Genomic DNA, 13,432 nt, shown 5'->3' with positions numbered 1-13,432 from the left:
AGAGCTTCACAAAGACTGGACTGAGGCTCGAGTCGGGTCATTAACTTGGATCCAAAAGAGCTGAGCAGAAATAGATGTTGACTAACCTGAATAAGCTGAATAAGTTTGGATGAAGTGTGGACAATTTCATCCAAACATGGGGAGCCTTAACTGAAGCTACTTAAAGTTTATTTGGGGCCGGTGTTTAGCGAATTTCCCCAGACACAACTTGTCAATTTGGCTTCATCTTTCTAAAATAGAAGAAAAAAAAATAGGTTTCATGGTTTGTACACCTGAAATTAGGTTGAACTTTTCTTAGATTTTGAAAAAGACCAGAATGTTTTTATTCTGTCCTGAAACATGAAACTATAGAACTAAAGTAGGGTTGGCTTTCTCTCTAAAGATACTAAAAACGTCTGCAGATAGCGACGTGCAACATCTGGACTGACTGTAGACACAAACAGACTCATTTTTAACACAAACCAGGTTTGTTTTACTTCAAAAAAACATTAAAATATCAGGGTGACAAATGAAATTGATTTAAAAAAATAGATTTCATCAAAATGTATTTTATTGAATATTTTGGGTGTAAATAAATAAGGCACATTCAACAGTTTTAACTTTCAGTCCTGAAATGAAAATAATGCATTAAATAATTAAAACACTAACAGCAGGCTGTCACAGTCTGAGCTTAGACCAGAAAAAAGGTCTGGCTCAGTAGGATTTCCTAAAGGTCTGGAGAAAAAACTCACAGGAACAAACATGATGGACGTCCTGCGTGAGACTGACTGCAGAGCTCAGCATCAGGCAGTAAAACAGGAGGGAACACATACAGTACCGAGGCTGTCATCATGGTGGAACACAGCTGAGGATAAACATGGTTCACATGCAAACAGATCCCTCCACTAAAGAGCTGCCTGGAGCAGCATCCTATCAGACATCAGCTCCACCTCCAGATTAAAGCCTGAGTTTCCAGCAGCAGATATCAACATGTTTTCTGATTTATCATGAGAACCCCTTTATGTATTTTTACTATGTCGTGTTTTGGTGCCTCGGGTCTCTGAAACGCACATCAGAAGTTATGCAAGGATGGCAAGTCTATGAAACACTTCATAACTGAGTTCTAGTGTCAATGAAGTAAACTCACTTTAAACTCCAGGGGCGTATGTATTTTGATCATATCTAGAGTTTCTGAAGTGAACTTTTAATAAATATGTTGGCTGCAAATTGATTAATAAGTAGTGATTTAATGTAGATGGTTTTTATACAGTTTTGGACATTTAAACTTCAACATTTCTAAATGAAAAGAGAGGATGTACTTCCTTTTTCCATGTGAATGTGTTGCTGCTGAGCTGGAGCAGCAACATCATTTTCTGTCATCAGCTGACAGAAAACTCGGTCTCTGACCACTCTGACTAATATCCTCACAGCAAGCCGAGTCAGCACAGAAAGTCAATGGAGAAGTTGCAAATTGCAATGAAGACTCATCAGTACAACTGAGCAGGGAACAGAATGAAACCAACTAATGCTTATGAACAATAATAGTTGACATCTTGTAGTCATAGTTACATCTGGTCTTGAGGACAAATAAAACACTAAGCACCGTTTTGAAATAAAATTTGATGTTCGGTTTTAAACTGAACTCTATTCAGACAGTGTGAAGCCAACATGAGGAAACGGGCTGCATCCCTTTTTCCCATTAGAGGTTCTACGGGTCAGACGTGGTCACAAGGTTCAGATGTAGCAGCTTGATTCAAACAAACACAATGTAACAGTTTTAGTTCTCCAACTAGGATATGACAATCAGGATATTTGAAGAAAGTTTCATCTCTTCTCTCATTCCTTTACTTTTTCAGTTCTGGTACTTTCATACAGGTTTCCTGGTGCAACATGGCTCCACCTACTGCTGGATGTTTTGTCAATTTGTGCCATTTGGGGATTGTTTTATACTTGCAAACATCTGACTCAGACTAGTTCTAGAAAATTTTATTATTTCATATTAACCAAGAGTGAAATATCTGTTATATTTTAGAAGAGTCAAGTGGCTAAAACTAGGATAAGAGCAGGAGTAGCACACCCAGATATCAATATACAATTGAATAAATTATATGCAAAACTTTAAGCATTTTCCTAAAAAATTCAACTCCATAATCTATGAAAAACTCAGCAGAGAAAAGTACAGGAAGGGGGAGAGCTGAGACTTATGTGACAGCTGGATTTAATTTAGTAACATGTTGTAAGAATGATCTATCAGTATTTCATCATGGATTATTTCATGTCTCATGATATTAAAGGTAAGTTAGTAAAAGAAATCTCAGAAACAAACTGGAGATATTGTTTTTCCACCAGACTTCCACACACAACGTTACATCAAGCTGCAGAAAGTCGAGTGGGAGAGGATTGTAGGATGGATTACACCGTTTGACCTGAAATGTTCCTTTTTTCAAATTGGGAACCTTTCCTATGTTGAAGTAAATTCAGACTGAATCAGAATGGAAACAGAAGGAATAAGGTGGAGTTTTGTGGGCAGAACCAGCGTACCAGTGTATATCCACCTCTGAAATCTAGTAAAATATTGCATATGTGTAAAAAGGTCCAACAGTGCATCCACAAAACAATCAAAGAAAGTGACCTAAATCTAAAAGCTGGGGCAAATAAAACCAGATCACAATGCTGTGACCCAACACATTGTGCTTTAAACTGGTAGAGTTGTGTGAGAAATCCCCTTTTCCTCCTGCAGTGATGCAGATTTGTGTTGAAGAACAGTCATGTCAATAACCCGCTTGGAGGTCACCCCTGCAGAGACCGGCCGGGGTTTTGCTGCACAGTGAGCTAGCAAGTGAGCTAGGCTGTGTGCGCAGTGAGCTTGGCTGTGTGTGACACACAGCCATTTAGAGGAGGGGGTAATGATTGTGCCGTCGCACTGCCCCACCAGCTGCTGTCACAGCACTAAATGGTCAGTCAGTTTCAGAGTGGGCTGGGGGGTGAGCTGGCTCTGGGGGTAGTGCCCCACCATCCAGGGTATGACAACGAACCAGGGGCCGCTCCTTTAGACGAGGTGAGAAGTCAAGGCTTCCTAAGTGGCTGATCTCCCCTCGCCTCAGCCTCCTCCGCTCTGGGTTCACCTGCTAGACAAACACACACTTCCTGTCAGTCTTTAGTTTTGTTCTATAGTGCTGTATAATAATTGTAAAAAAATAAAGCTGACTACTTCGTGGCTTTCGCCTATTGTGGTTTATTTTTGGAACGTAACTCCTGCGATAACTGTGTGTCAAATATGACTTAAAAGAAATTTGACTTCACAATTTAATGCCTTGAAATTGGGCCTCTGTCTCTTTAAGAAGCTCCCAGCTGTTTCTGACAGTCAGCTTTCAGCACATCATCACAACGCCGTTACTCTATTGACCCTTTAATGCACTGAGAAGTAGATTGTATAATGAGCTCAACAGATGTGCAGTTCCACCTGGTGTTTGCTAACTGCTGCTGCTAGTCTGAAGGAGCTGAGTGGAGGAGTGATGCTCTGTGAGGAGGAAGCTTGACTGGAGACTGCAACTCCATGAAGCAACTTTAAAAGACAGAGCTCTGCTAGCCTGAGTGGTTTCCATAGAAATGAAAGTATTCCCAAACATGCATGAACGAATCAAAGTAACACTACAGGTTTGTTTTTGATTAGGCAATAACATAACATGATGTAAAAGCTAGAAGAAAAAAATATTTCACATAATACTGCCCCTTCAGTAAATTATGCCATCTTGCAGTAATATAAACACAAAAGTTTGTATTTCTACTGGTAATGGGACTTGATTAAAAAAATTTAATAAAGTTAATTTCAGAACCTCTAATTTATGAACTGAATTAATTCAAAACTATAATGTTTATTTAGTCAAAACTATTGACTAAGTAAACATTTTCTTCAACCTTCAGATTCCTATGAAAGTCATTCAGCTTTTCAGTGTTTCATGATCCTGATCACTCCTGATCAGTCAGTCTTAATTACAGAGGGAGATAGGATGTACCTGGTTAAGAAATGGTGGACTCCTGGGGGGAGAACCAGATGAACCTTGTCTCATGTGCTGCATTCTAAAGCAAAAAAAACAAAAAAAAAACATACAAAAATATTAATGATAATGTGCATCCTTGTTAATCTTATTAAACTGTCTCTGAAAGTGAAGGATGTGTTGGGATCCACCTGCTGGCAGACTGAGCCAGTTTGTGTCTCCGGCCATTGGAATTATCCTGCAGCTTCAAGCGCTGCACCAATGTATGAGCTGCAACACAGGATGAGCAGGGCAGAGCTGACACAGGGTGCTAACACATCTGAACAGTTACAGTTGCGGTGGTTAGCAGGTTAATGTTACCCAGAGCCCCTTTGGGGACAGAGAGGAGTTTGATTGGTTCAGCCTCTGGTGAAAGTCCTGACGCTTTCTGCAGAGCTCTTAAAGTTTCAGTGTTCTGTTGAAAGATGAAACAGGAAAGCAGAATGTAATGTGCCACGTAACAGGAGACTGATGACACTCTGGAGAAATGTGAACAATTTATGGGCCACAAACACACACAAATGTTTGGACTTCTACTGGTAGTTAGACTTGATTAAAAGTCTCAATAAAGTTAATTGAAGATTCTCTAAATTCGATATCTATATATCTATCTCTATATATCTATATATCAGTGACGTGTGGTCAGGGTAGGCAGGAAGATTAGTAATAAAATCATTTATATTGCTATTCTTACCCTGTGGTTTGTACTATAAAGTACCTATTTTTTACTTTAGCGTAACCAATTCCGATTATTGGTTACGCTAAAGTATTTTCTTCAAAATCGCTGGATTTTCGCATTTTCCCATTCAAATGCTCAGAAGCGAAGCTGGTGAGGCAGCAGCGAGCTGAGCCTCACCTGGGATTGCGCAACCTCTCGCTAACTGCACTGGCTGCCATTCTATGGGAGCAAGTTCGTCCTGTCTGTAAGCCGGCAATGACATGGCTAAAACATTTAATATATGGACTGATTTTCCATAATTTAGCTTATGTATATAATGTACAGTGTTTTTTTTTTGTCACCAACTGTGTGTGTATCGTGTTTTGTGTGCGGAGGAGCGATCAGAAACGGCAGAGAACAGACTCGAGGTGAGGCAGGCAGTTCTCTTGCCTCATCGCTGGGGGCGCTCATGATCCCAGATATTGTGACTCCACAACTGCAGAGTAAGACACAGTGAGCTACCCATAGAGCTAGCCATACTACTGTATGGCTAGCTGTATGGCTAGCTCCATGGCTAACTCAACTGTGTCTTACTCTGCAGTACTTATTTACTAATAAGTAAAGTACAGCGATTTGTTTTCTTCTCTCTTCCGATGTCAACATGAAAGACTACATTTCTACACTTAAACTGTTTTCTAAAGTGGAGTTTCAATTGAAGCAGGAGATAATAACTAAAGGAAGAACAACACCAGAGCTGAAAGTTTTGCTTCGAGACTGTGATGATTCTTAAACGGAGTAGAAAAGACATGCCAAGGATAGACTTGGCTTTGGATGAATGGATATTTTTGTGCAGAATTAGCGGTGCATGGATTTCATTGATAAGTAAAGGTAAGACAGCAATAAGATGTTTTGTTTAGTTTTTTTAATAAATGTGCGTTTTGTAGGCTACAGTTAGTATGTCTAGATAATTCAGTAAAGTAGAAGCGGTAGCTAATCTACCACAGTCATTATTTATTAATAAAATATTAAGCCTAAAACGTATTACAACAACATACTGAATATTCTGTTCTGTGTGCAAATTTCTTGAATATTTTTTTGGTGTTAAATCCTAAAACATTAAGTGGCATTGTTGTCAGTTGCTATGGCAACAAGTCTGCATGCAGCGTGGAGAATACTTCTTTGCCTTTGCTGTGGATCATAGCACGAAATTAATACCTACATTTCAAAGTTTCACTGAGTTAACGCGGCTATGGATGACATGTAAAAGATTAGTCTTTTTGCCTCCCAGCGTTGTATGCCTGCGTGAAATTTCCATACGACTTATATGGTGTCTATATAAGTCGTAAGTCAGTGCCTCACCAGCAATGAACCTCACCGTACGTCACTGCTATGTATGAATATGTAATTTGGATTTATTAATTAGATCATTCCTGAATCTTCTACTTTATAAATGTGACTGTGGTCGCTGATGTTAGTGTTGGGTACAACTGAGTTGCTGCTACATGTTTAGCACTGAGATGCTACTTTAGGCTGGAATAGCTTCTCTGATAGGCTAACTCCTTTCAGCACAACTTGAACATAACAGCAGTCTTTACCAGCGTCCCATCAGATCGCTTTTTGAAGCGAAACTTAACAATTGGAACCAATCTCAGTAATGCAGATTCTTTGCCACGTTTGAAATCCAAACTCAAAACTCATCTGTTTCAAGCAGCCTCCTTTGATTTGCAATCTTTTTGAAACTTATTTCATACTTCATTCTACTGAGTATTTCAATATTGTGTCTGTCATGTTACCTTACATAGTTATGTTTAACTATGTAAACATAACATAGTTTACATATGTTAAACTATGTATGTTTACATATGTTAAACTTACAACATATGTTGTAAGGTTAATCTTACATAAACATATGTAAGATTACCTTACATAGTTATGTTTAACTATGTAAGGTAACATTGAGTGTTGAGAAAGATACATATAATACAAATAAAATGTATTATTATTTAAACTTAATCATGTGGGCTGATGTTTATCTGTGTGTTGTGTGTGTGAGGAACAACCTTGCCACCAAACTCATAAGCGCAGTCTAGCGGCGTCCTCTGCCTCTTGTTTCTGAGGCTGGGTGAGGCCCCAGACCTCAGCAGCAGCTCCACCACAGCCTGGTGCCCCCCCCGTACCGCCTCATGCAGAGCCGTGTTGCCCTGCACATTTGCTACGTTCACCAAAGCATTACTCTACACACAAATGTATTTTTTCATTAGAATATTAGTGAATAATTATTATCCAGAAAGTCTCTCTGTGTTAGGTTGAGCGTGTACCTGCAGCAGAATGCTGACCGTTTCCAGGTTCCCACAGAGACACGCATGGATCAGAGAGGTGTTTCCATAGTGATCCTTCTTGTTCAGCTTGGCATTGCACTCCAGCAGAAACCTCACAACCTAACAGTAACAAAAAACTGTGTTCACAAACACAAATTCAGGGATCATGAAATAGTGTGTATGCATTTCCTTTGGAAGTCCTAATTGGTGAGGAATTGAATGAAAACAATACTCTTTTGCAAGCTATCCATCCATCCATCCATCCATCCATTTTCTTTACACCCTTGTCCCTTAGTGGGGTCGGGAGGGTTGCTGGTGCCTATCTCCAGCTTCGATCCGGGTGAGAGGCGGGGTACACCCTGGACAGGTCGCCAGTCTGTCACAGGGCAACACAGGACAAACAACCATGCACACACACACACACTCACACCTATGGACAATTTAGAGACCAATTAACCTGACAGTCATGTTTTTGGACTGTGGGAGGAAACCGGAGTACCCGGAGAGAACCCACCAGGCACAGGGAGAACATACAAACTCCATGCAGAAAGACCAGGGCCAGGAATCGAACCCAGAACCTTCTTGCTGCAAGGCAACAGCTCTACCAACTGTGCCACTGTGCAGAAATTACACTTCTTTTGCAAGCTATAGAAGTGTAATTTTTACTTATTTATATTAGATTTTATTTATTGAGAGTAATGTTTTTGTACATAGCAATCTCTTAAAACATATTTCACTAGTTATTAATGTTTAATTTGTTATTTTAGTTGTACTGAAACAGATATTAAGTTGCAGATGTTAACTGCAATGTAACTATGAAACTATATCATGATATTTCTGAGAATCAAGATACAGAAAAAAAGCCTTTTTCCCCCTTATTGCTCTATTTTAAACTTAGTAAACTGAAAACACCTTTGTCTCTCAGCCGACTTCTACACTTAATCTGCTGTTTATGGGGCTCATCCCCTGCTGAAGCATTGTCCCCTGCACTGGGCCCTTCCTACCTGAACATGGCTGTTTTGGCTGGCCAGGTGAAGCGGGGTGGCGCTCTGGATGGTGCGGACGTTGACGTTCGCCCCATGGCGGATCAGCAGCGCCACCAGGGATGAGTGGCCATGCAGGGCGGCCACATGGAGAGGCGTGAAGCCGTCTGCATTGCAGCTGTTGACGCTCAGCGCTCCAGCCAGCTGCAGAGGGAGCTGCAGGGCACCAGAGACACCATCAAACACAAACTGTCTTCTGACTGGAGAAAGTTTTATTCAGGCAAACCCTGTCAAACCTTCTGAGCGGGGGCACAGTTTGGACACTGACAGAGTGGGTGACAGAGGTGTGACTCAGACTGCAGCTCTCCTTCATCCTCCTCTTCATCTGTCCACTCCAACAAGTAGCGCATCTGAAACCCAGACACACACAATGGTTCACAAACCGCCCTTTACCGAAAAGAGCTCAGATCAGCTCACTTCGTTTAACTAACTCACCATCTCCACATCGCCATCAGCAACGGCTCGCAGTAACTTCTCCACCTGGAAAACAAGTACACAGCAGCAGACAGCAGGGCTGGAGGTCAGGTTCCTACTGCATTGTCTCTCTGCTCAGCAGCATTAAGCCATAAAACTGTTGGGATCCCAGGTTCTGCTTCAGATGTTCAGATATGGGTTTGGCAGACTCTGCTCTGTGTGTGTGTGTGTTTTTGTTCACCTCTCGGTGTCGAACACGCTCAGCCTCAGGCTTGGCTTCAGAGCTCATAGAAGATGTGCTGGAGACAGAGGAGCGGCGACTGCTGCAGTCTGACGCCAGAGGGGAGCAACCTGCAGACTGAGGGGAGAAAAAGAAACCAAAAAAACATCCAAAGAGATGTTAGAATGAAAACTCACCAACTGTCAACAAATCTGCCTCCAGTTTGCACACTAAGGTTCTGTTCGGGTACTGGATCAAACTTGTTGCAAAGAGTAAGCCAAAGGTTTATCAAACCAATCAATCCCGATGGTTTTGTAATTTTTCTCTGTAACCAAAATCACCGATGTTTTTGGTGCAACTTATAAGAATATCTATGAGGACTTTTGGGACATTTTTTCCTTTTAATGCCCCTCCATTATTTACATATAGACAAAAAAGTTTAGAAAAAAAGAACAACAAGCAGATAGGCTAGATATAACTTGACATCAAGTAAGGCAGAGGCAGCAGTGTGAGAAAGTGTAAGAAATACTGCCCCCTGCAGGTGGGAGTGAGCAGTCATTTAAACTAAACTGATGATGGTGTCCAATTTTAACAGATTAACAGTGTTTGGTGACGGTATCATTCAGATAAAAAGTTCCTATGGTTCAGAATAAATAAATAGATGATTACAACAAGAATCCTAGAGACTTGATTTCTTTGTGTGAAGCTAGATTTGGATAAAAAAGATTTACACTGAAGGGCTGCACAGTGGCACAGTTGGTAGAGCTGTTGCCTTGCAGCAAGAAGGTCCTGGGAGTTTCTGCACGGAGTTTGCATGTTCTCCCTCTGCATGCGTGGGTTCTCTCCTGGTACTCCAGCTTCCTCCCACAGTCCAAAAACATGACTGTTAGGTTAATTGGTCTCTCTAAATTCTCCTTAGGTGCGAGGGTGTGTGTGCACGGTTGTTTGTCCTGTCTGTTTCTGTGTTGCCCTGCAACAGACTGGCAACCTGTTCAGGCTGTACCCCACCTCTCACCCAGAACGTTAGCTGGAGATAGGAACCAGCAACCCTCCCGACCCCACTAAGCGTCAAGAGTGTATAGAAAATGGATGGATGGATGGATGGATTTACACCGAAAAAGGTTTTGGATCAGCTGAATTTGTTTTTCTATGTTCACTTTTCTGCAAAAGCAATGCTTTATCTGTTTTACAGCTTAAGAACAAAATGGAGAATATTATTCACTAGAACAATTATGGAGCTGAGAAATGTGGATTTCTTGAAGAATTTCTGTGTTTCTTAATACTAAGACTGTAATTAAACAGTCATTCATTACTGCTATCAATCAGTTTTTCCACTAAAAATATGACCGGTATCAGTTGAACAAGCAAAGCACAAACTTCTCTGTTTCTCTGGATCTTCTCAGTAATATCACCTCCATCTGCTGTAACATTTAGACGCTGTTTATTGAAGAACTTAGAAAAGGAAGACATAGTGTCTAGAGACTCACATCATTTCTGCTGTGGTTGTTCTGTGTCAGCTTCAACAGCATGAGGATCTGCAAGGAAATTAAATATGGACTAAACAGCATTTGTTCAAAATCATTGAAGTCAGACCTTCATTCTGAAGATTATGTAACATGTTCTCCTGGAGTGAAGTACTTTGAGTCTATGGCTCACCTTAGAGTTGAGTGCACACTGCAGTGGGGTCTCTCTATTTTTGTTGAGGATGTGTGTGCTCGCTCCATTCTCCAGCAGCACCTGGATGATTCCTTCATATCCCCATCGAGCTGCTATATGCAGCGCAGTGTCACCTTTATCGTTCTGCAGGTCCAGGCGGCATGTTTGGACATCGTAGTACACCAAGGCCTTCACACACTGACGCCAGGCATAGAAAGAACCGTGGCTCTCAAAACTCTCAGCAGGTTTTCAGCAGAAAAAAAATCTACATTCTGGTTTTTACTGGAGGGAAACCTCCATGACCTTTAATCTTGTGTTGCATTTACTGCACTCCCAAAGAGAGAAGATGATGCTCTTAAAAATGTTACTGTTACACTGGGAACTGAAGTAAAATGAGCCATTTTTCACAGGATCGCTGCATCAAAGCAACCTTAGTCTGGTGGCACAGAATGCTTTGTTTAGTGGCCCTGGAAACCAAACATCAACATGTGGAAAGAACACTAGAGCTGAATCTTTGCTCAAGAGTCATAGTTTGTTTCTTAATATGTTTGGAAGTTTGAGACTCTATGGCATCAGAGAAAAGCCTTTTAGCCTCTCCTGCTCCACCAGAGCCTGTCTTTTTCAAAAGTACATTTTCTTTTTTGTACCTCTCCAGTGTCATTCTGTCTATTTCTTCTCAAATACACTTCACTGGTGACTGTGTCAAAAGCTTCAGTAATGGCTGCCTTACTTGTTTTGTGCTTCTATACATGAGACAATGATGTCCAAATGCAGAACATGTAGCCTCCAGCTAAAATACATGCACTTAGTGTTTGGGGATGTTGAGCCAGTAGCACTATATATGTATTATTTGGTAACATGATCAATGTTTTTTACTGTTTCCTAGAAACAAGTGGTGACTCAACTTAAACCAGTCTCCCCTAAAAGCAAAAAAAAAAAAAAATCAGACATGATTTTTATGCTCATCTACATCACTGGGAAATGATCAAATATGCTGCTACGTCTTACACAAAAATTTCCCAGGACTTCTCAGATATTCCAAACATCAGAATTATGTTATTTGTAATTACATGTGGTATCCAACTCACCATTAATACTAACAGACTGGAAAACAACAATCCACGAACTGAATGTTATGTTTCTTTAAAGGTTTTTTTCCAACTTGATACAGTCTGCTGCTGAACAGGTGATGAAACTGACCTTGAAAGAATATAATGTTGCCAAAACTTGTTGTAAACGATTTGAGAATACATTCGTGTCAGGTATTTTCTTTTTGTTCTGTGTGTGCTGTGATTTAAAAAACTAATACTTAGATTTGTTAACAGGGTAAAAGGTCAGCGGTTGACATACGTCCTCATGCCCATACATGCAGGCCAGGTGCAGCGGTGTGTTTCCATTGTTGTCTTGGGCCTCGGTGTTGGCCTTGTAGTGCAGAAGCAGCAGCTGGAAGAGAGATGGACAGCAGACCAGAGGGGTGAGTCTTAGCCTCAACAGATCAAAGCAGGGCATTCATGCATATTCCTGTGTGTTTACACTCACTGAGACGCCCTGGTATCCTCGCTGGCAGGCCAGGTGCAGCGGTGTGAGGGCGTGGTAGTCTGTGGGGTTAACTGGAGCTCCTTTATGCACCAGCAAGTCGATCAACTGGGCCTGACCTGCAATATCAAAAACATTAAATGGTTGATCTTCTTATGTTTGTTCAGTGCTTGAACTGTCTGTGTTTCAGCAGTAGCTCACCGCAGATTGCAGCGGCGTGCAGTGGAGTGTATCCTCTGTCATCTCTGGAGAACGGTGTGATGATGGAGAGATCATTCAAGCGGCTGAAACAAAAGGTTACCATGTAGGTAAGTTTAAATAACTGCACTGCCTGCCCTGTCAGAGGCTCTCACTTCACAGAGAGCCATGACAGGATAACAAATGTAGACTCAGATCGTCTAGATGCTGCTGCTGTTTAGAACTCAGAAAGTGAGAGGATGTACATATGAACCCAATAGGAACAGCTGTGACATCAGGTAAACATTGTCTGGATGAGACCATTAGGGCACTGAATGAAGAACAAGATGCTCTTTATGGACAACTTGGAAAATGTAGATGGCTGGTTACATGGTTGGTTCCTTAAGAAACACATGTGATGCTTTAGGCCAGAGGTTCCCAAACTGTGGGGCGTGCCCCCTATGGGGGGGCGCAGGAAGCGGTATGCATGAATAAAAAAATAAAAAATAATAAAATAAAAAAAAACACAACAATGATGAACACTGTGTGTGCTGGGGGGTGGGGTGGGGGTTTGAGTGGATGGAAGTCCCAGAAAATGTTTGGAAACCACTAGGGGGGCCCAGGAGAAAAAGGTTGGGAACCACTGCTTTAGGCAAAGTTTTCCCGGTAAACCTTTGGCTGTACCATCTGCATGAACGTGACACATCATGTACACTAACAGACAGTATTCCTTGTGGTTGTTTCAAAGTACCAATGGTTCAGGAATGATTTGAGGCGTTCACTTAGCCTCCTTGATTAACCAAATCTCCACTCAGTCATACATCTATAACTGCACAGACATATCACATTATTATTCCTGATTGGTGTAATGTAGAAGTGATTTAGTCTTGTCATCAAAGATATGGTAAAAGATGTGGGATGCCTACATTTATAATCTAGGAGTGTGAATACTGTATGACACACACTGACCCTGACAGATGGCCGTCACAGAGGTCACAGGAACAAAGGGGATGACACATCCTGACATCTTCATCAGCTTCACCTTCACTCAACAGACGTTCCACTTCGGCTTCATTTCCATTAGCTATGTGCTAAAAAACACAGACAGAAAAGAGGATGGAACTGAGCTACTGATTCAATGGACAGCAGGACGTGTCCAGAATAAGAATATTGGAAGAGATACTTTTATAAATAGAACGGCTCTGGAGGAATACTGAGGTAATACCAACTACACCACAATCAAACAAACATTCAGATTAAATTCTTACACTTTCATCACTTCTTTGGAAGAATCCCTTTATAATGCAACCACATCTAAATTTTAGTTATGTAGATAAAACATCACACAGTTAAAACTAAAATTGCTCATACCACTGGCAGATTTGAATGTTAAA

The 13,432-nt window shown here is 41.1% G+C and overlaps 1 protein-coding gene across 6 annotated transcripts in view; it reads right to left on the bottom strand.

The window, feature by feature from the left end:
* Positions 1–575: 575 nt before the first annotated feature.
* Positions 576–13,432, bottom strand: part of ankrd27 (ankyrin repeat domain 27 (VPS9 domain)) — a 49,309-nt gene continuing 36,452 nt past the window's right edge. For 4 of the 6 annotated variants that reach the window (XM_007551395.2, XM_007551397.2, XM_016671085.1 and 1 more), the window contains 16 exons: positions 13,008–13,129; positions 12,063–12,145; positions 11,865–11,980; positions 11,676–11,768; positions 10,326–10,523; positions 10,157–10,204; positions 8,691–8,807; positions 8,471–8,515; positions 8,272–8,385; positions 7,997–8,191; positions 6,993–7,112; positions 6,735–6,908; positions 4,338–4,431; positions 4,169–4,247; positions 3,996–4,059; positions 576–3,107 (listed from right to left, as the gene is read on the bottom strand). In XM_007551395.2, the coding sequence (XP_007551457.1) occupies positions 2,937–3,107; positions 3,996–4,059; positions 4,169–4,247; positions 4,338–4,431; positions 6,735–6,908; positions 6,993–7,112; positions 7,997–8,191; positions 8,272–8,385; positions 8,471–8,515; positions 8,691–8,807; positions 10,157–10,204; positions 10,326–10,523; positions 11,676–11,768; positions 11,865–11,980; positions 12,063–12,145; positions 13,008–13,129 (1,833 nt within the window). In that variant the 3' untranslated portion in view covers positions 576–2,936. The remainder of the gene's footprint in view (positions 3,108–3,995; positions 4,060–4,168; positions 4,248–4,337; positions 4,432–6,734; positions 6,909–6,992; positions 7,113–7,996; positions 8,192–8,271; positions 8,386–8,470; positions 8,516–8,690; positions 8,808–10,156; positions 10,205–10,325; positions 10,524–11,675; positions 11,769–11,864; positions 11,981–12,062; positions 12,146–13,007; positions 13,130–13,432) is intronic. The other 2 variants (XR_001662003.1, XM_007551396.2) reach the window with 2 other exon arrangements.

This window comes from Poecilia formosa, unplaced genomic scaffold (assembly GCF_000485575.1).
Source record: "Poecilia formosa unplaced genomic scaffold, Poecilia_formosa-5.1.2 Scaffold41, whole genome shotgun sequence".
Taxonomy (NCBI): domain Eukaryota; kingdom Metazoa; phylum Chordata; class Actinopteri; order Cyprinodontiformes; family Poeciliidae; genus Poecilia; species Poecilia formosa.
This window is presented reverse-complemented; position numbering and strand designations above follow the sequence as displayed.